This window comes from Panthera pardus, unplaced genomic scaffold (assembly GCF_024362965.1).
Source record: "Panthera pardus isolate Hobbes unplaced genomic scaffold, ASM2436296v1 HiC_scaffold_11, whole genome shotgun sequence".
NCBI classification, from domain to species: domain Eukaryota; kingdom Metazoa; phylum Chordata; class Mammalia; order Carnivora; family Felidae; genus Panthera; species Panthera pardus.
The window spans coordinates 60,611,275-60,632,436 of record NW_026526666.1 but is presented as its reverse complement, the minus strand read 5'-3'; the positions used below and the strand labels follow the sequence as shown (position 1 = coordinate 60,632,436).

General features: G+C 45.1%; 1 protein-coding gene across 22 annotated transcripts in view; it reads right to left on the bottom strand.

Moving 5' to 3' along the window:
• DAB1 (DAB adaptor protein 1) overlaps positions 1 to 21,162 on the bottom strand; it is a 1,127,727-nt gene that overhangs the window by 55,195 nt on the left and 1,051,370 nt on the right. For 13 of the 22 annotated variants that reach the window (XM_053894818.1, XM_053894792.1, XM_053894788.1 and 10 more), the window contains 5 exons: positions 13,682 to 13,813; positions 12,956 to 13,075; positions 12,440 to 12,478; positions 10,826 to 10,891; positions 3,930 to 3,989 (listed from right to left, as the gene is read on the bottom strand). In XM_053894818.1, coding sequence (XP_053750793.1) covers positions 3,930 to 3,989; positions 10,826 to 10,891; positions 12,440 to 12,478; positions 12,956 to 13,075; positions 13,682 to 13,813 — 417 coding nt within the window. The remainder of the gene's footprint in view (positions 1 to 3,929; positions 3,990 to 10,825; positions 10,892 to 12,439; positions 12,479 to 12,955; positions 13,076 to 13,681; positions 13,814 to 21,162) is intronic. The other 9 variants (XM_053894782.1, XM_053894796.1, XM_053894807.1 and 6 more) reach the window with 4 other exon arrangements.

Genomic DNA, 21,162 nt, shown 5'->3' with positions numbered 1-21,162 from the left:
AATGTGACACCTTGATGAGGACACCTCTGGCCATGTAGGGTGACAGTGAGCCACCCTAGTCCAGGGGACTGAGACTCCAGGACAGAGGTTTTAGAGCTGCAATCAAGGATCCCACTGGCTTCAAGGCCTATAAAAATTTACTTGGGCACATGAGACTCCCGCCACCCACGGGGAAAGAGTATACCATCAAAAGCTCAAAGGGAGCAGAAATCCTCAGAGGAGTTACTTTAGAGAGAGTGATGATTAAAAGCGATTCCTAACCTCAAGGTGCTCACAGAGCAGAACAGTAACAGCTCACAGCTGTTGAATCCCTACTCTGCACCAAGCACTGTGTTGATTCATATTCTTCAGCTCACTTAGTCCTTAACACAAAAAACTCTAAGGCAGGTACCATTAACCCTGAAGCCAAGGCCTTTAAGAAACTCAAAGTCCAATGGCTCACATGGATTCATTAAGAAAAGGTAACAGTGCATTGTGATCATTGCACAGAGAAGCAAAGAGCTCTCCCGGGGGAGCTGTTTACTCTGGGGTAAAAAAAAAGGCTTCCTAGAGGAGGTGTGCAATTACCTAGCATACTTGCAATCCCCGCCTCAGTGTGAACTGTTGGCTGGTGGATTGCTCGTGCCGACAACCGACGGTAATGTTCTCGTTTAATCTAGTCCATATCCCTTGTTAAGGTTTTACATAAATGTCTCCTTTAGTCCTCCAAACAAAGCTACAAGGCAGGCATTCCTTTCTCTTTGCAGGTTACGACACTGGGGTTTAGAGATGGAAAAAGATGCTCAAGGACCCTTAGCGGGTGGCCAGGATGAGAGCATACCCATGTCTGATGCTGAAGATCAGGCCATTTCTTCTGGGGCTGATGTGTGATCTTCCCCAGTGACAGCCCCAAGCTGAGTCTCTTACTGGGCTCTGGGCAGACTGGGCTCTGGACCCGAAGAAGAAGAAACCGGTGGTTCCTAGAGTAACAGGCCACTGGGCAGTTTCCCTTCTTGTGGGAAACTTGTGGAAGCTGTCAAACTGGCTTGAAGCTGCTTAATATGCACTGACTTGGCTGTCTTTGGTTTATTTGTCTTTCTGGTTAAGGAGCAGGTGGTGAGGTAGCAAACAGCGAGATCACAGCAGAGATTTTCAGGGCACAGAGGTATCCCAGGGAATATGCACTCATCAGGGAGGCAGGTCTACAGGGGCCAGCCTGGAGGACAGGAAGATCCCAGAACAGTGAGGAATGTGGGCTGTGGGATATTTAAAGTACCTCTGGGAAGTTTAGGCAAGTGGGATCAAGTTTCCAATACACATGTTGTTTTCTCCTCAAAATCATTTAGTAAGTTGGGTTTAGTAACTCCTTTGATAGATGAGAGCAGGGAGGTGTAGAGAAACAAGGGAACTTATCAGAAGTCCTACAGGTAGTAAGAACAGGAGTTGAGATACCAAACGCAAGCATCTGCCCCTCCACTAGAGTTGATACGTTTGACTTGCTACCTCTCTCTGGCTTTTAGAAATGTTGAAATCGTTCACAGAAAAGCCCAGATGCTTCTAGGACTCTATGCGAACAGAGGGTTGGAAGCTACTGCTGGCCATTCAGGCAGCCCAGATATTTCTCAAGCAAAACCTGAGCATGTTTACTTAATGCCTATTTCAGAGTCAGATAACCAGGAAATTCCCTTTAAAAGAAAGTGTAAGGATTTTCAATTCTTTCTACAGGCAGAGTCATGTGTATATTTATGAAACACCCCTTGAGCGGCTGTGTCATCCCTGCCTTTCACATGCCAGACCCCGGGCTTGCTTCTGGTAATCCAAGGACCTCAGGAAGTTCCTGGAAGTAAGGAGCCAGGAGAAGAGTTGGGATGCTGTGTGCTACGAGCTGTTAACAGAGGAATGATAGGGAGCGGGGCACAGAGGTAGGGGTGATCTGCTCACACTTAGCAGAAGACCACAAAGTCTCCCTGAGTCCCCATAGCCTGAAGCTAAGCTGGGCTATTAGGGGAGGATGTGGCTCCTTCAGAAGCTTCAGTAGAGCTGGACCAGGGGGAGGTAGACCAGAGATCCGGGCTGAGGCTGGCATCTGAGTGCCATGCACGTCAGGCTAAGGAGCTTGGGATTTTTTTTGTTTGGTTGGGTTTTTTTTTTTTTTTTTCAGCTATTAAGCATGGAGATGGTGTGGCCAGATTGGTTAATAAATTCACGAAAACCAAGGCGGCAAATGGAGCATGTTTCCTCACGTATCTAAACCTGTTAGGGGCAAGCGAAGCAATTTAGGCACAAATTGAATTGTAGGGAGCTGTGTGATGGCAGCTGAACCAAACGGAAACACGAACGGACCAGTGTCTCCGTGACAAGAAGGCTTGACAAATGCAAAGGCCTCAAGGAGAAAAACGGCTTTTTCTCTGAGCGACACTTCACTTCACGTTCTCAACTACGTTGTAGACTCAAGTTTTTGAGGACCCCATTCAAATATGCTGTCTCATGAAACCTAACATGCGTTGGCTTTTGGGAGCAGGATTTAGGTGGGGTCTGGTGGATGCAGGATATTGGGAAGAGGAATGGATGCTGATAGGAAAAGGAAGAAATTTCACCAGGTGAAAAGAGAACAGGGGCAGAGGAGGGTAAGAATGAGCCAGAAAGACTCTCAACTCAGGACAGAAGGTCAGGTTTGAAAGGGACAACAGGAGCTCCTCTTTCCCCTCTGCCCATTCCACATTTGAATCCTCCTATAGTTTTTCTGACAGGGGGTCTTTTAGGCTCTGCTTGCACCAGCTCCAGTGATGGGGAACTCACTCCCCTAGGTGCCAGCTGTTCTAACTCTTAACAGCTCTGACCACTGCTCAGGAAGGTCACTGTCACTTTGGGCTGGCCAAATCAGAACAGTGTAAGCCCTCTTCCAACCGGTAGCCCTGGGGACTCCCATCTCCACATTTATGGTTCCTTTTCTCCAGGCCAAGCATTTCTAGGTCCTTCAGTTGCTGCCCTAGGAATGGGGTTTCAAACTGCCCTATCAATCTGACCTTGAAAAATGCGGGGGTGTCTTTGTGTCTCTCACAGGGTGGGGTCCAGGACCAACAACAACAGCCCAGAGAGTCATCCAGCCTCACAACAGTCCTGTTAGGGTCAGAGCTGGAGTTCCTGGGGGTCTGTTTTCAAAGCCTGTGCTCTTTGTACCCATCACTGAGCTGAATGAGATCAGCGGTGACTAAACATCCTAGTTCTGTTTACACAGGCCGCGGTGAAGTCCGATGTCCCCTTGGGCAAGAGTTCCCCAGTGCTCCTGAATCACGTACAGAGGCTGCCTTCCGCACGCCGACTGGATGGGGGGCCGAAATCTGGGCCTGGCCTAGCACTGGCTTGTGGCAGTGTCACACAGCTTGGTATTTTCCATTTCCAGGAGTCCCACCGGCCGATGGGGTCCAGATGTAGTGGACCTGCCGGGTTCTTTGCAAGCCCACTACACGTGGCCTTTTTCTTGGTGGTCTGTCCACTGGCTGGACCCTTATACAGTCTAAAGGCCCTGGCCGGCTCTTCTATGATCCCTCTGAGACCTGTCAACCACTTTTAAATCGGATGGGCAACTCTTCCCAGGATCGAGACACTGCCCCCTATTTGATCAGGTATAATTAAGTCTTTGGCCGGAGACTTTTGTCATGGAACAACTCAGACCTTGAGACCCCTGGACATAGTGGTTTGTGCAATTCAACTCACCGCCACGTGGGGGGCCAGACCTCGGTCCAGGTTGGCAACCCTTCCTCAGCCTCACCATTTCCGCCTTATGCCCCCTTCCCTCTGACTCACTGAGGAGTCCGTGCCATGTAGGCCCTGGTAAAGCTAAGTTATAACGCCTATCCAGAAGAGGGGTTCCCTTCCTCAAGCTGTAGACACAGCCTCGTAGGAGTGCAGGTCACAGGAGCCTGGCAGAAGAGAGAAGATTTACTTACACTTACAGGTTGACTTTTTGGCACATCATAAACACCTTCCTTCTTTTGGCTGGTGGGAACCTATGGAAAAATCAAATTCGACACAGTCAAAACACTTTGATACTCCACTTTCAGAGAACAAAGCCATCACACTTCAACTTCAAGCTGGCTTAAGTGTGTGTGAGAATGGCCCCTGAGGCCTGAGAGTCCCAAATCAAAGGGGCTTCCGCCAGTGTAGAAGCAGGAGGCCAGGCTCCTTCCCTGAGGAAAGCTGGATGAGGGAGGAGTGTGTGAGTCACTTAAATGAGTGCAGGGTGTCTCTGCCATCGGGCTTCTCACGGAATCACAGGACAGATGGCTGCAGGGACCTCAGAGGTTATGTGGTGGAAAAAATAATCCTCATTTCGCCAAAGACAGAAATGAGCCTCAGAGAGGTGCTCTGACTTGTCCCAAGTGATTAAAATTAGTTTGCAGCTGAGTTTAAGCTGAGAGTCAGGTTATTTACAATATAGCAAACATCAAGGTCTCAGTATAAAGAACGGCTTCTGCTGGGATCATGGACAAGCCATCTGATATTTACCCAAAGTGTCTTCCAAGAAAAGGGACCGTTAATGGCAGGGAAAGCGCAAGACAAGAGTCGAGAAAATTCCAATTGTTTTTTAATATGTATCTGTATTTTCTTTCCTCCCTCTCTCCTCGTACTCCTCCATCTGGTCTTATCGGGCCACTTGGGAACTGTCACACCCTGAACAGGCCACAGCCCCTCGGAGCGTCACGATCCTTAAATGGGTTTTACTGGCTCTGCTTCTGATTTGGGTTACTGTGGGAATCCAACAAGAAAGTAGACAGTAAATACAGACGATTAGGAGCTGTGATAGTGTGAAGTGTTAGAATGAGAGCTTCTTTTACTGCTGACACATCATATAAATAAGGATCAGCACGTATTTTATAATATTAACAACAGTAGATAGGTTGAACGCTTTTCTAATGGGCCAGTCAGGGTGTTACACTGAAACATTCCGGATGGAGAGCAATCATGTGTGCTTCCCAGAAACTAGCACAGTGTAGCTCCTACCCCCATCGGAGGCATCAGCCTGCAGTGGTCTTCTGTCTGCTAATCTGTGTTTCTTTTCACCAGACTGGGAGCTCTTTAAGAGCAGGCACAGTGCCCAACGCTCAGTAGGCATCTGGTAGATGTCTGCTGCGTAAATGTTTCATAAGAAATGTGGGGAACAGTGAAGGAAAAGAAAAAGTGTCTTTTAGGCTTGGACCAGCTAACTATACAATTAACAAGAAGGAAGAATTTGGGCTCATTCCTCGAGACCCTGTGCTATTTCCACACTCATCAACTTAGCTTAAAATCCTTCTAATAATCCTAAGAGCTCGGTGTTAGAATCTTCACTTTAGGTGGTGAAAAACTGAGGCTCAGAGATGTCAGGGAAACTTTTCCAAAGCTTTAAAGCTAGTTAAGCGGTGAGATTCGAACCCAGCTCTTTCTGGCTACCGAACAAAACATTTATTACTAACAGCCCGAACTAACATTGACAGGGCACTTCTTATGTGCCAGCCACTGTTCTGAGTATTTACATGTATTTGCATGCAGTCCTCAAGACAAGTCAGTCGGGCAAGGATGACAACTGTCACAATGTTGCAGAGGAGGAAAATGAAGCCCAGAGAGCATCCTGCAGGTGAGGGGGGGTGGGGCTAGAGCTGGAGTTCTGGCAGTTCGCGTTTTAACTACTACGCGGTATAGACAGTTGCACCTCACCCCTGGTCCCACCATTCCCTAGCTGTTTTTGATTGCACCCTTTTCTCTGACATCACATTCTACACTTGCAGAAGGTTGTGCACGTTCCTGCAGAAAACGGGAGGTCCATGGCAGAGCACGGACCATGCAGAAAGATGCGCTTCCTGAGCTGCTCTCGCAAACCCTAGTTTGCAGGTAGCCAGTGACGAATGTAATTTCTTTGCTCCTGATAACTCAGCTCCCTCTAAAAGGAATCCTCTAAGAATGCCTACAGAGTCCTTGTTAACAAGGGCCAATAAATTACCAGCCCGCACTTGTATTTTTACTGGCTCACCCTTTCCTGAGCAACACGAACAGCATTTCTGTTCCTCGTAATTCACTGCTCACTATGGGCACTTAGCAAGTTGAACCGCAGCTGACTCTCAATTATCCCTGCAAATGGAGGAGAAGCGGCAGGATGGATAAACCCAAACTGTGCATAATTGAAAAAGCTTTGCTACTTGGTTCTCCCATGGGTGACATATCAATCTGCCTGTTTGTCCTTAAAGATTTATGTCGGGCAGGATACGTTCTTGGGAGCCTTGCCTGGCTCTCTACCTGGTCGGAGCCTTCCTCTGGACTCTTGTAAGCTCTGATACATTCTTCTACTAAAAAATAAAAGTGGCCAAGAACCTACTATGTATCAGGCTTTGTGGTTTGCCGGGGACAGTGATGGCAAACAAGCTGGATAAGGCCCCCGAGTGAATGGAGCTCCTTGTTTTCCTGGGAGGAGTTGAGAAAGTAATTGGGTTACTCACACGAGTGTCAAAAGTGCTTTATCTTATATAGGAGCTATCAACCCACACTGCAGCTGCCTGTGAGCTTGTGCAGCGCAGGGCAGGTATTTTGCTAACCTGTTCCTCATCCCGTAAATACTGGTTACACAGGAAATGTTTAAGCACTGAACATTTACCATGTATGTGTTAAGGGCAGAAGTGTTTAAGGGACAAAGACCAGAACGTGCCTCGTGTGCTGGTTCTCACCCCTGCCTGGCTGGTCCGCTCTGCCCACAGACCATTTCAGTAATAGGACAGTGTAGAGTGATGACAGTTCTCAACCAAAAGGAAGCGGGAGATCTGTTTAAATTTTTTTTTAACGTTTATTTATTTTTGAGACAGAGCATGAACAGGGGAGGAGCAGAGAGAGAGGGAGACCCAGAATCTGAAACAGGCTCCAGGCTCTGAGCTGTCAGCACAGAGCCCGACGCGGGGCTAGAACTCACGGACCGTGAGATCATGACCTCAGCCGAAGTCGGACGCTTAACCGACCGAGCCACCCAGGCGCCCCAGGAAGCGGGAGATGTGGTTCCTAATCCTGGCTCTGCCACAGGCTGTGAGTCCTCAGAGGGCCCCTCTGTCCTCTGAGCCTCCGTTTTCTCATGTAGCTGTGGTGGGCAGGCCAGGGGGTACCTAGACACGCGTTGAGGGTGGCGACCACGCTGTGGTCTATCACATCCCCGTGTGCCTGGCACACACTAGGTGCTCCGTACACAATTGCTTCTTGAACAAAGGAGTTAACAGATGTCAAACTACTGTAAAAGCTATACATTAAGCACTACATGTACAGAAGACATTTTAGCTCAGTGACATACTAATAGTGTTAGAGAGGCAGTTTCAGGGTTGAGTGACATTGGAGCAGAGAGTTATCATTTTAAAATAACAATACTTGACACATCACGGGCGATTAAAAATGATTTTCAAGCCAAAGGACTCAGAGAATGTCTGTGTGCAAAGCCGCAATCTCGCCCGTGTGTTAACGTTAACGTACTAAAGAATTACCAGGTCTACAGCTGAGGCTCTGGCCTTGGGCACAGCACTCAAACTGGAGGACTTGATTTTCTTCCATTTAAAACGATAGCCATCATAGCTGTGCTTATCTTACTGAGTTACTGCAAGGGTCAAAATCAGCTGAGGTGTAAAAAACCCTTGTGCTGCAAGGTTCTGTGTTGCTTTAAAAAGATGACTGATAACTTTTCCTGATGCACGCAAAAAGAAAGACAATTACTGTTGTTAATCCGGTTTGGAAAATGAGACTACTGATCCTCAAAGAGAGGTTCCGTTTACTCAAGAGTCTCTCCCTCCCTCATGCCGGAGTTATAAACAGCAAAGTCAAGTGAGGCTGCAACTTTCCGCTAGGCTCTCTGACGAGACAAGGCAACCAAGTCATGTTCTGCTTTACTTAATATAACATCCTAAGACCTCGTGAACAGCATCTGATACTGACAAAGTTCTCAGGAAGTAGAGGAACTAACATTTACACAGAACCTACTACGTACCAAGAGCTTTACACCTTCACATCACTTCTAGAGGCAGATAATGCAGCATTCCTAATTTTATAGCCTGGGAGATTGGGATACAGAAGTTATGCACTTGATCCAAGGCCACAAAACGGCTAAAGGATCAGGCCCCAGGTCTGTCTGCCTCATTCCTCATTCTGGAAAGCAGGGGATGGGATTAAAATCTGAGACTACCCTGGGCCAAGCTGAAGACTTGGAGATACTGTAGTCTCCTCAGGATGAATAGCTGTGGAATAATCAGAGGCCCTCAAAACACAAAGAAGAGTGCGGCTCCCTAATCACAGCTCCTTAAAAGCTCAGCTTTATCTTTGGGCCCAAGAGCTTATCTTGTGTTGAGCAAATTGAGGCCCAGCTGACTGGCAAAGCAAGAGAGGAGAAGAGAGGGTGATAAAATATTCATTTCCTTAAACGGTACCTTCCTGCTAATGATGGACAGCCGGAAAGATCCGGAGGTCACAACTGTTAAAACAAGTGTGATTTTTAGATAGTGACTTGGAGCCTACGCAGAATCTAATCGTGAAACTCTGCATCAGGATATTCTGGCTGAGAAGAGCCCGGGGATTCATGCATTTACCGGGGTCAGAGAGACTTGGCTGGGAGTGGGAGTTCTGCCTCTTGGAGCTCTGTGACATTGGGCAAGACATCTTATCTGTGTGAGCCTCAGGGTTCCATCTGTAAGGTGGGAATGAGGGTTCAAGCCACACAATCTTGTTGTGAGAGATAAGATATTGCATGTAAACCCCATTCATGGAGCCCTCAATAAATGTTACCCCCTCCCCCTCCCCCCCCCCCCCCCCAATTTCTAAGTCTTGTTGCCCTGTAAAGCAAGCGAACATGTTTCTCTAAAGAATCGCTGTCCTCTGATAGGCACTAGCTGCAAAAAGCAGCAAAGGACCTCGCCTAAGAGACTCTTCAGTCTTAGTCGCTCAGTTTATAGGTGAGTAAACTGAGGCTCAGAGAAGGAAAAGAACTTGAGTTGGTACTTGGACTAGGATTCCGAATCCACACACTGTGTGACTCAGGATGAAGCCTCTTCTCTACATCCTTCACACGAACTTGCTTCATTCTCATGCCAACGTGTGAGTTACAGGGAAACTAGTTCCCTATCTTACCACTGGGGAAACTGAGGCTCATAGAGGGCAAGTGTCTTGCACACTACCACTTAGCCAAAGATAGTTGGTGACACAGCCAGAACTGGAACCCAGTTCTCTGTTCACCTAAACCAGTTCTTCCCACACATAGGATGTCCCACACCCCCAGCCGTCCCCCATGGGGGCCAGCAGGTGCCACTAACTATGGCTCGGCTGGGATTCAGAAACTTTGCACTGAAAAGACTCATTTTGTCTTACAAGGTGCTTTTTCTTCAGGGGATGACTGGTTAATGGTTTCTTTTGGCCTCATATTCAGACACCGCAAGGTTGTAATAATTTAAAATCTGAGGGGGGCCAGGGTGGCTCAGTCGGTTGGGCATCCAACTTCGGCTCAGGTGATGATCTCACGGTTCGTGAGTTCGAGCCCCGCACTGGGCTCTGTGCTGACAGCTCAGAGCCTGGAGCCTGTTTCAGATTCTGTGTCTCCCTCTCTCTCTGCCCCTGCCTGCTCACACTCTGTCTCTGTCTCTCAAGAAGTGAATAAACATTAAAAATCAATCAATCAATCAAAATAAAATCTGAGAACAAAAATGTAAGTTTTCCATTTAAAGACAGAAACTGTGTGAGCGCTGACTTTAAACAAGACTTCAGAGCATAACTTTACACTTGCATCCAATCTAGACCGATCCAGGGGAGAGAAAGACGATTATCACTCCATGGGCCTGGTTTATACTGAGCTACTGGTAGAGCTGATGTTATACTTTGGTCATTTACAATTCTGTGCATTTGACGGAAACTGAAAATCTATTTTACTTTCATTACATAAGTAATGCATGCCCAAGGCAGAATAGCAGACCACATAACTGAGTGAGTTAAGGAAATTAAAATCACTTATTAAATACATTAAATTTTTTCCCCTTCTTCCATGATGTTTATATTTCAAATTAAGGCTGAGTTTCTAATTAGTGACAAATTGGATGCTGTCATATTTATCTGATGTGTTGCTATGGTGCAGTTTCTCTAACTCTGATGGGCAAGCATGGGGGAGGTCCGGTGAGTTGTGCCTTCACTCACATGGGGTCTGATCGCTGCTCTAAATGGCTGTACAGCCCCCGGGAAGTTACTCAGCTTCTCTGGGCCTCAGTTCCCCCTCATAAAAGTGGGATTAGATACCTACTTTATAGCATGTGCGCGAGAATGGAGTGAGTCAAAATGTGTGTGTGAGGTTTTTCCCAGAAGCAGACACTGAAGAATATTAATTTACCTTCCCTTCAGGAGGGGTGAAACTTGGAGCTGTACTTTCTTTTATTCAATTAATATTTCCAGTGCTGTGTTCCAAAGGTGTTTGCTTTGGAGTTTGTCCTTCATTTTCAGTAGTGCTTTTAAAAGAAATGTGATGAACACATTCTTTTGAGAAGCGAAGGACCCTTCTGTATCATGGACAACAACCCTCCAATGGGTTACTTTACTAAAATGGAATGTCTGATTCTTGAGTCAATTGAACATAGTTAAGATCCATTAACAATTAAAACAACGCACTCAACTGGCCATTAAGCATTTCCACAGCAAGGTGTGAAAACTTCTGGTCAGTTGGTAAACGCCAACCACATGAAGTTGTCTTCCATGAGCCTGAATGACAGAAAGAGCTATGTGACCATGAGAAGGGAGCGCCCTCGTTTCTACAGGCCCTTCAGAGCATTTACTGGTATCGGTGCAATGGTAAGAGAGAGAAGCGATTTTATACCTGATAAATGTTTTCTTCCGTTTCGGGATCACGGATTGGCTCGTGTCCAGCCTCAAACACAATGTACTATTACGGAGCGGCCAGAGAGGAAAGGTCAGAGGGGAAGGAGAGAGAGGAAAAAAAAGGCATTTGGAATTCAGGATACAAATCTCAGTGAGCATTAAAGAAACAGTCACAACAGAAAATACCCTCAAGAGACAAGTGGATTACAGAAACACTACGGGTGCCTTGCACACCTCTGCCTTTTCTTACAAAAACGGCAAGGGTCTGATGGTCAGTGGTACAGGAGTGATTGCATGGGCCCCTGCACATCTTTGGGGAGATGTAACTTCTTCATTCAATGGCATTTTATCTCAGTAAGGTCTGCAAGTGCTTCATTGCTGAGTGGGAATGACATCTCCTGGGAACATCTGGGATCCCAACTTCATAATCTGGGTTACATCTGCTGCCCCCCTTTGCTTCCCCAAAGCTCCTAACTCAGCTTGGAAGTGCTCAGAAACCCCAAACTTCCACATCCCATAAATAGCACCTTATTTTACATTCTTAGTTTTAAATACTGAAACTCAATTTCTTTTCCCCTGTGCACGTTTCAGACTTTAAAGGACTGAGCAATTTCAAATAGGGCGATAGTCTTCATTCCCTGTGAGCCAGTTGGCCAGGGCAGAGCTCACATTCTAGACAAATCCTCGCCCTCAGCATTCTATAGCCAGGGCATGCCGTTAGGCGTATCTTTGGCTTTTTTTTTTTTGTCACATATGCTAGAAACCTTTACTTTGTGTTACTCATATTATATTACTTATTTTATCCATATGGTTTTATTTTTGTCATAGCTGTACCAGCTTTCTGTGTGGAAACAGATATGTGTGACACACACACATATAACTCATAAGTTTCAGGTTTTCTTTTATGTCCTGCAAGTTCATTTTCTCACTCTTTTCTCTCCTTGGGAGTAAGTATGAGTGGGTTGGGGTTGGTGGTGGGAGGTATCCTCTTCCCTTTTCTCTGCATCTGTTTGTACACAGCACACACTTGGATCCAAGAGAAGCCATCTCTCTAGCCACACCTGGGCTGCAAGCTTGAGAGTCCAGGGATAGTTACTACCTGGGCCATCTCTAGGATCTCCCTTACTCTCTTCCCAACAGCCTCTATGGCACGATCCAGACAATCAGAGGGGCCAGAGAGATCTCTCCCCACAGCCTTCCCAAAGCTTACAGACTGCCCTTTGGGCTTGCACTCAAATGTCACCCAAACTCACTCCCCATCCCCAGTTCCTAACTCAGAGAAGCCTCCACACAAACTTGAAATATACAAGAGACTCCTGATAACATCCAGTTCTGAGAATCAAACTTTTACAGATAGTGGAGGGGGCTGGGGCAGGGGCAGGAAGGAGGAAACCTATCTCAAGATCCCATGTTATGGATGCCAGCCAAACTTCTGTTCATTTTTTATGGAAATTCACTCCTGGAGAGGCTCGCAACCCGCACCCTTGGAAATAATCTCGGTCCCTCCTCCAGGCTCTGCCCGTCAGGGGATTCTTCAGGGCTCTGACAAAGTGTCTGTAGCACAGGCCTCGCCATTCCTGACCCTAAAACCCCGATGGGTTTCAGAAATTACCTGGTATACAGGATCTTCAACATCCTCTTCCAAAATTGTCTACAGCAGAGCGAGTGAAGGGAGGTTGAAAAGCAGAAGATATAAAGGAAGAGGTGTGAGATTGTGTTCAGAAATCACAGGACAGTACAGAAACCAGCTCTGGGAAGGACAGGCTGCTGGGTCATTTTAGGGAGAAAACACACAGGGAAAAAAAAAAGGAAAAGAAAACTCTTGCAGCCACCCCCACCCCCACGCCCACTATCAACAACAGCAAAAGCAATTGCATTTCTTCTGTTCTCCTGCCCAGAAATCTTCTTCGGGATTCAAGATTTCACTTTCTCTCACATGTTCAGGATTTCAGAGAATAAAAGATCATCTCTAATGGCTTGCTCTCGGTGCCTGAAATTTACACGGGAACCTTTCATCTTTGTTTATTTCTACTTGGCAGCGGGAGGACAGGACCTGACTGTCAGTTTTCACATCTGTTTATTTGAAGTCCTAGTCTTCCCTGGTACTCGGGTAAATTCACAGGTATACCTGATACACAGCTTGTTCACACTGCTTATCCTTTTGTGCCTTTTTTTCCAATTCTTCTCGTTGCTTCAATTCGTAAATCAGTTGAAAGAGATCTCTCAAGTCCAGAATAACAGGTTCAGCCTGGAGTAGAAGGTGGGATGAATCACATTAGTAAGGGAATGGTATAAAGGCAGAAGCAGCCCGGCCCACTTTTGCCTTTGCCTGGTACAACCCGCAGCCCTTCCCTTTCCTATTAAACTGAGAGCATTCCGTCTTTAATTAATTCTACCTTGTTTATATTGGTTTAGCAAATTGCATCTAGGCTAAAGTTCATTTCTTCGACTAATTATATTTGCAAATTCATAATAATCATAAGCATAAAAGGCACTGCTTTTATTTATTAGTAATTCTAAATACAATAAAATTAGGGTAGGCCTTATGCAAAACAGCTATTTGTTTTCTCTTATTTTCTTTTTAAATGAGGCTATGAACACAAGGAAACTTATTTGTGTAGTGTGCCTCCATCCAGCTTAATCAGAAAGGAAAATAATTAGTCATTACGAAATACCCATTAGGGAAAAACAAGACCGGATGGGCTGGAGCAAGCTTCCTTGCTCCGAGGCTATCTGAGCATCAGCATCGCTCCGTCTTACATCAGAGGCGGCCTTCAAACACCAACAGTGTGACTGCACGCGCTGTCCCCTAAAGCTACCAGGAAAGGCGCCCTCCTTGGATGGGGATACTCACCGCCTGGGCTGTTTTTATGGCGACAAATCTGTGATTCCCTTCCTTCCCACAAACGTATCCAAAGGCCCGGTGGTCTGTGATGTCCTTTGCAATGTAGGAAATTTCATGAACAGCATGATGATGCTGAAGGGCCTATCAGAGACAAAAGGAAGAACATATTTCACGGGACTTTCCCTTCGAGCTGTTGATCAATAAGAGATGCGTTTCAGCTACATGTGAACAGGCCCGAAGGGCTTTGGAAAAGCTGTTGGGTCCAGATGGAAGGAAAAAAGAGCTGCGCCTGCCCTTGAGGGGTGGAGGCTTTCCTCCATGGTCTTAGTGCTGTGACCAGGCAGACAAACAGGACTGCTCATATGCTGAATGAGCGTCTGTGGCCGTGGCTTCCATTAAGCTTGCCAGGGCCAGTCAGTCTAGTTCAAGGTGCAGGCTTCTGCTACAGCTCTCTTTGTGACATAGCCACGTTGAAGTTCCGGCTTGATATTTAATACATTTCCATCCCCAGGGCCTCTGCTTGCTGTGGTGGAAAAGTACAGGGAGTACCGTTCAGTGTCACAGAACTATGCACTTATATGGTTACAACCCTTTTTTGACCGATGGTGACAGAGTGTCTCGGGGAACAAACACCTTCTTCTATCTTGTCCAGAGTCACCATCTGGGCTAGAGGTAGATGCCCTTAGTTCTCAGGCTCTTCCTGGGCTGGTCCCTCTGTTTGCCATGCCCGTTCTTCTACCCATTTGCCTGAGTCCTCCTATTCCCTTTCAAAAGAACATTTGAGGGGCGCCTGGATGGCTCCGTTGGTTAAGTGTCTAACTCTTGGTTTTGGCTCAGGTCATGAGGTCACGGTTTTGTGGGTTCGAGCCCCCGGTTGGGATCTGTGCTGCCAGCTTGGGATTTCCTCTCTCTCTCTCTCTTGCTTTCGCTCGCACTCTGCCCCTCCCCCACTCGCACTGTGTCTGTCTCTCTCAAAATAAATAAATAAACGTAAAAAAAAAAAAAGATATTTGAATAGCACCACCTCTGTGAAATCTTCCCTGAATGAGGCTTGCTTTTCCTCCTCTGCAGAAATAATTCCATAGAACTTCGGTCTCTACTGATACGGCAATTCCTAATGGAGTCCTCACACACAGCCTCCCTGGGTTCTTGCTTTCCAGACCTTCCTACTCTGATATATTTACCTGGCTCCTTGTCTGTCTTCACAAGATCCATCTTCCTCAACTCTGTCTTCTTAGAACCTTGTGCTATGTTTGACCCATAGTTCCTGAACTCAAGTAAATCAGGATAGTTGATCAGTAATTTGGTAATCTTTTGAAGCTGATCTTCCCACCTTTATTATCTAAGCTTCAACAAATAATGCTTGCCATCCTATTGGTGATGGCCATCTGTAGGACCATTTTCCTATATTAAACCTACTCAAAGCAACACTTAGTACTCTGTGTAAAGGCTTGCGCAGGTAGTTGGGCGTTATATGATGTGCTTAAAGTCCTTATAAGGGGCCTTTTCATTAAATTACATATTAAGAGCCTTGTATTCTGGCCACTTTGTGAGCACAATGCACTCCCTGCACCTCTCTGGACCTTTGCTTCTTCTTCTATCCAATGAGAAGTTTGTACCAGATCAATGGCTCCTAACTCAAAGCCCTGGGTCTACTTGCTTCATTAAAGGTAATAAAAAGAAGTCCTAAGCAGTTTTCAACATTTCAAAAAGCTAAGCAGAAATTTGTAACTACTCTTAATTAAGACTACACATGTGCATGCAAATGAAAATGCCAAGTTCTTTTCGAAATGTATCAGGTTTATGTTGTACTCCTTAGAATCATCTCTGAGGAGATTCTCCTTGGCATTTACTTATGGGTTTGAATAATTCAAGTAGGAAAGTGAATGATTATAAATACCCTTTTTTTTTGGTTGGACAAAATCTTCCCCGTTACCGAGTCCACGGAAGGAGGGAGACATGTAACACAAAGGGAACTTAATCATGAACATGGTAGGAATCACTGGAGTAGATGTTCTGGAAGGTCTGGTCCTATCACCCAAGATCCTTTAGCCATTAGGACCTTGAACCACACAGCCAGTCTCTTAGGTCAGTGGACATCTAGTCTCATGATGGTCATCACCTTAGTTCCGGACTACTGGCCCTGGCCTTCCAAAACACCCATTCCCACACTGCTGCGATCTTTCTAGGTTTCTGACCTCATGAATCATTTCTGCAGTAGAATTTGCTGTTGCACCTTGACCTTCTAGACTCTGTTCACTCACTAACCTCTCTGACTGCTCTTGTGACTCTCCCTTCAGGTCGTGCCTTGCCCAGGTTGTCCACTGACCACTGCACATCATGCTTGGTGGGTGGTGTCACTGTCTAGTCACCTAACTGGCCACAAGACAACTGTGTAATTCTAGTGAGTTCTGACCCAAATAAAGTTGGCGGGGAAGGAAATGTTTGTTAGTGGAAGACCAAGAATCCATTTATTCTTGTTTTATTAAGTGGACATGCTTAGCTAGTGGAGGAAAATTGCTCAAAGAGTGGTAGCTTTTTCATAGTGTTAATGATGTAAAATTGATGAGATTTATATTCACACAACATGGGTGTATTGATTTATAGGCTTTTGTGAACTAGAATGGTATGCAGCAGGGGAAAGTGGAAGACAAAGACATTCTCTTTCTCCCCCTTTCCTCAAAGTATTTCTCTCTCTGCATAACGTGGAGAATGTTATCCACGTTTCCTATTAAATCAAAGTTTGACGACAGTACCTTATTGATTGCCAAGTGGAATATTGCTCTAAAATTAAACTGTGATTAGAAGTCTTCCTGGTGGAATTAGATTTGGAGATGACTGTGCAAGGGTAAAATATCACCTACTATGCAAGACAGCAGATGGAGTTGCTTTAATTTATCTGGGAATCCTCATTAAGTGTTTTAAAATCAAAACATTTTTAACGCCTGATGATACCTAATATTGCCTCGCGAAGTATAGCTCTGTGCGTGCCTGAAGTGCCTAAAGATGTCTGTAACACGATCTTTTCCCATAGTTAATTTTATGTTATGTTAAATAGGATTGCTGTGAAAGTGGCTCATTTATTTGGAAACCAAGCATCATTGAGGGGATATGTCTCCACTTTCTCCAACCTCAACTGTGCAGATATAGCACAGATAACTTGGAGATACAAACACATCAGAATCCTGATAATCCCTATGGTCATATTACTGCATTCATCGTGGCAACTGCAAGAATCTTGCAAATACTTGTTCACTGAGGCTCAAAACTGCTCCATGTCTTCTAGGAGATTTTATGAGCATAGTCAAAGCCAAAGGAACCTTGAACATCCTATTGTTTGGCTGCATTTATGAAAGGACTCAGGGTCACAGAGAGTTCTGGAGGGACCAGTCCTGAATGAAGCCCTCATTCTCCCTATGAAGGATAATGGAGCATTGATAAGAGGAAGCAAGATCATGTAGAATCGAGGTCTCCACTCCTTAGAATCCTGCCTCCCCAGTCCAACAACAAAGCCATGGTCCCTGAAAAGCCTGGATGAGGAAGGGGAGAGTTGGCCAAGGAGGGAGAGTTGGCCAAGGAGGCAGAGTTGAAGCTGTTCCAGATTCTTGCAGGTATCTGAGGTCAGAGAGGGTCATAAATCAGAAGGTTTGGAAGAGAGGCTGGTTTGGGATCCTTTGCTAAGGATCTCAAAGAAAAAGGTCAGGACAGCATGTTCTGGAAGCAAGCTCTCATGAGCTTGTGACTATCTGTGATGTTCACTGAGCAGTCAGGCTGGAAAGATGTGGTGAGACCCTTGGCCATGGGAAATAAAGATCGTTTCATCCCAGGAGGGTTTCTGTGGGGAGGTCCTGGACATCACAAGTTGTTCTGGAGGGCATAGGGAATACTGGGCCAGAGGAGGAGGGAGCGGGGAGGAAAGGGAGAGTCTGGTCTTCCTTCTTCCACATTTCCTTAGGGAAACAGTTTGTCTTAGGAAAACTTAGTCTAGATATTGAGGTACTGCCCCAAATCTAAGCAGGTATTTGCTTTTAAAAGTAGTCTTCAATGACACCCTGTTTCTCTGCTACCACTTTATTCTTCTCCCATTCGGAACCCTCCCTGTTGTATTACGGATGAAAGTTGTTACTGAAGAATTCTAAGGATAGACCAGAGACTAGACTCCTCAGTCTGGTCTGATCTTCCTCCCATCACTGAACTTCAGGGGAGCCACGCTACAGATAGTCTGAAGAGCCCATCCCTGCTGCCTTCGGTTCTGTACTTCTGGGCCTGTATGCCACTGTTCACATTTTCCCTGTCGATCACCCTCTTCATCCCCATCACCAATCCTTCAGTGACTCCATGTAACCAAATCATACATATGCTCCCAGGCTAGTTCTAACAGCGTGCTCGTCCAGGGAACCTTCCCTGACCCCTCCATTTCCCAGTGATAATTCCTGTCCCTAGACCTCAGTGCCTTGTATTTGTTCTTCTATCTAGGATGCTTCATTTTGTTTCACGTTTACTCATTCATCCACTTCTTCATACCATGTGTATTTACTGAGTACCTGTTATGTTCCAGGTCTCATGCTTAGTCCTACATCCATCTAGATTCTTAAAACATAGGTCCCTTCCCTGAGGACCTTGCAATCTCATAAAAACATGCAGGATAAGAAACTAATGACCACAATATAATAAGATGAGCTTATAGTAAAGGTGTGCATAAGGTGTTACATTGGCTCAGAGCAGGGATGGGGAAGGGCGTCAGGAAGACTTGACAAAGCAGCTGGCCTTGAACTGAATCTCAAAGGCTAAGGCCAGTCCCCAGAAAATCATGGGAAAGGGCAGTCTAGGCAGAAAGAACCGAACATTCACAAGAAAAAATATCCACCAGGATTCAGGGGAGTCAACAAACAAAGCAAAACAAAACAAAACCTCTGTGCACCTGTTTTCTCTCTACTTTGGGGTTGTTAGCTTGTTGAGAGATCCGTGTCTAATTCTTCTCAGTCTCCTCCCAGCTCCTAATACTGTTCCTTTTGAACAGTAAGTGCTAAATAACGTTTGATGAGCTACAGAAGGAAGGAAGAGCCACGCCATCTGAAGACACGCACTGCATGAGGTAGTTGCTCAATAAATGCTCGATGAATGACTGAATCAGGTTAATTCATGACATTTCACACAAGACTCGTTCTGTGAACAGAAGGTTTCTTATCTGATCATCATTAAATCTTTTTTTTTTTCCTTAGCATTTCTATGAGCCATTTACCAATGTTTAAATGAAGTATCAAATTGTTTGGAGGGTTACCATCTGACAGAATAAATTACAGAGGAGACTTAATTTGTAGTACGGTTCAATACAACCAATTAAATACAGTATGGATTGGAAAGTCATCTACTCAGACTTTACCACTAGCTTTTTTTTTTAAAGAATAAATTCTACCCTATTTAGCCTTCATATTATTTGTGTGTATGTGTGTGTGTGTACAGGAGTGTGTGCTTTCTCGAGGCAATATCAGTCACAGGGAAAATACACACCACGCTTCAAGTGAGTTAACAAAAACAAAACAGAAAAGCAGATACGCAGATAGACACAGAATAAAAATAGATACATGAAAAATACACTGCTTCACACCACAGACAATTACAGTAGTTAAAACCTCACAAGACAAAGGCAGGCCCAGGCTCATTATAAAGGCTTTTCTCTTTTCTAACATATTTTTGGATGCGTGTGCTGCGTCACAGTGCCAACGAGGCTGGGAAGCAACCTCTGTACCACCCCCAGGCGCCCCATCATGAAATGCTCAGCGGAGCTGGTCAGAGTAAAGTCTTCCTTGAGGTCCCACCCTAAAATCTTCTAGAAGGTTTAATTCAAGGACAAAACCCAATTTCCAAACATTTAGTCTCTAGCTGCAAGGGCACTGTGATAGCAGAGGGAAGAATATGGACTCTGGAGCCAAAGAGAACACAATTCAAATCTAAGCATTATCATTTACCAGACGGGTAGCTTCAGGCACCTCTTTCTAACTTTCTGAGCCTTATTTTCTCTTTTTGTACGACATGCAGAATGATAAAGAACCTGAAAGTTTGTTCGAAATATTAAACTAACTCATATAAAACAAACCAGATATAAATGAAATGTCATTTTTTTCCCCACCAGAATGAAAAAAAAAAAGAAAAGAAAGAAAAGGAAATACCTAGTGTTGACAGAAGTGTGGGGAAATATACTTTCTTTGGCTACTAGTTTTCTATGTGTTCACTGGGGATAATAATAATAATTCTCTCATGGTCCTGTTAGGAGGATAGATGACTTACGGATAGGTAAAGGGCTTGGAACAGTGTGAAACACGTAGCAGGGGCTGTGTAGATTTTGGCCATTATGGTTACTTTTATTGTTTGTGGGAGTTTGATTTGGTGCAACTTTTCTGGAGGGTAGACTGGCTGTATATTTCAAAGCCTTAAAGACATGTATAAACTTTGACCCATGATTCTTCTTGCAGGGATTCAATTATCTGTAAATAATGTAAGATGTGTGTGGGCAAAGACTCGGACACAAGCTATTCCCCACCGTGCTATAAGAAATAGTGACAAATTAGGAATGTTTGAAAGGTTGAGCACTAACTGGTTGTAGAAATTGCATTGTGATATACGATGAAGGAATACGCGGTAACTGGAAATCATCTGGAGAAATGTTAGGAATTTTCGGCATGGAAACATAGTCACGATATTCTGTTGAATTAGAGAAAACACCTTGCAAAATAGTATGTTCAATATGATCCCGTTTTTGGAAAAAGAGCATGCATACCCATATATATGTATAAAGTGTCTAGAAGTATGTCCAACAAAATCTTAATGAGAGCTCTCTCTTGAGTGGTGGAATTACCAGTGATTTTCAGAATCTGACTTTTCACTTATTTATACTAAGTAAAAAAATTATACTTAAGTTAATTACATAAATACTAAGCGTTAAATAAGTATTAGAATATTAATAAGTATACAAGGGCACCTGGGTGGCTCAGTCGGTTGAGCATTTGACTCCCGATTTTGGGTCAGGTCATGATCTCACTGTTTGTGGGATTGAGCCCCATGTCAGGCTCTGCACTGTCAGCATGGAGCCTGCTTGGAATTTTCTCTCTCCCTCTCTCTCTGCTCCTCCCCCACTCTCTCTCAAAATGAATAAATAAGCTTACAAAAATACTGATAAGTATTAAAGAAAGAACATAAGATGCTTCTTTCTTATTTGGATTCAGTGAATAATGTGTGCACTGCCGTCTATAGGTTTCTACACTCATCCTGGAGTCCACTCAGCCTCCATCACTCTCCGCCTCCACAACCGCATCTTGTCAAGTGCACCCCCCAATGTCTTTCACTCTCTCCATTTCTCTCCATCTCCACTACCAGACCCAGGTCACAGCTACTGTTTCCAGCCTGGATAAAAGCAGCAACCTCAGTCCCCACCCATCCACTTCTGAGAACCTCTGCTATGATCATCCCACCACAGATGAAGGGATTGAGAG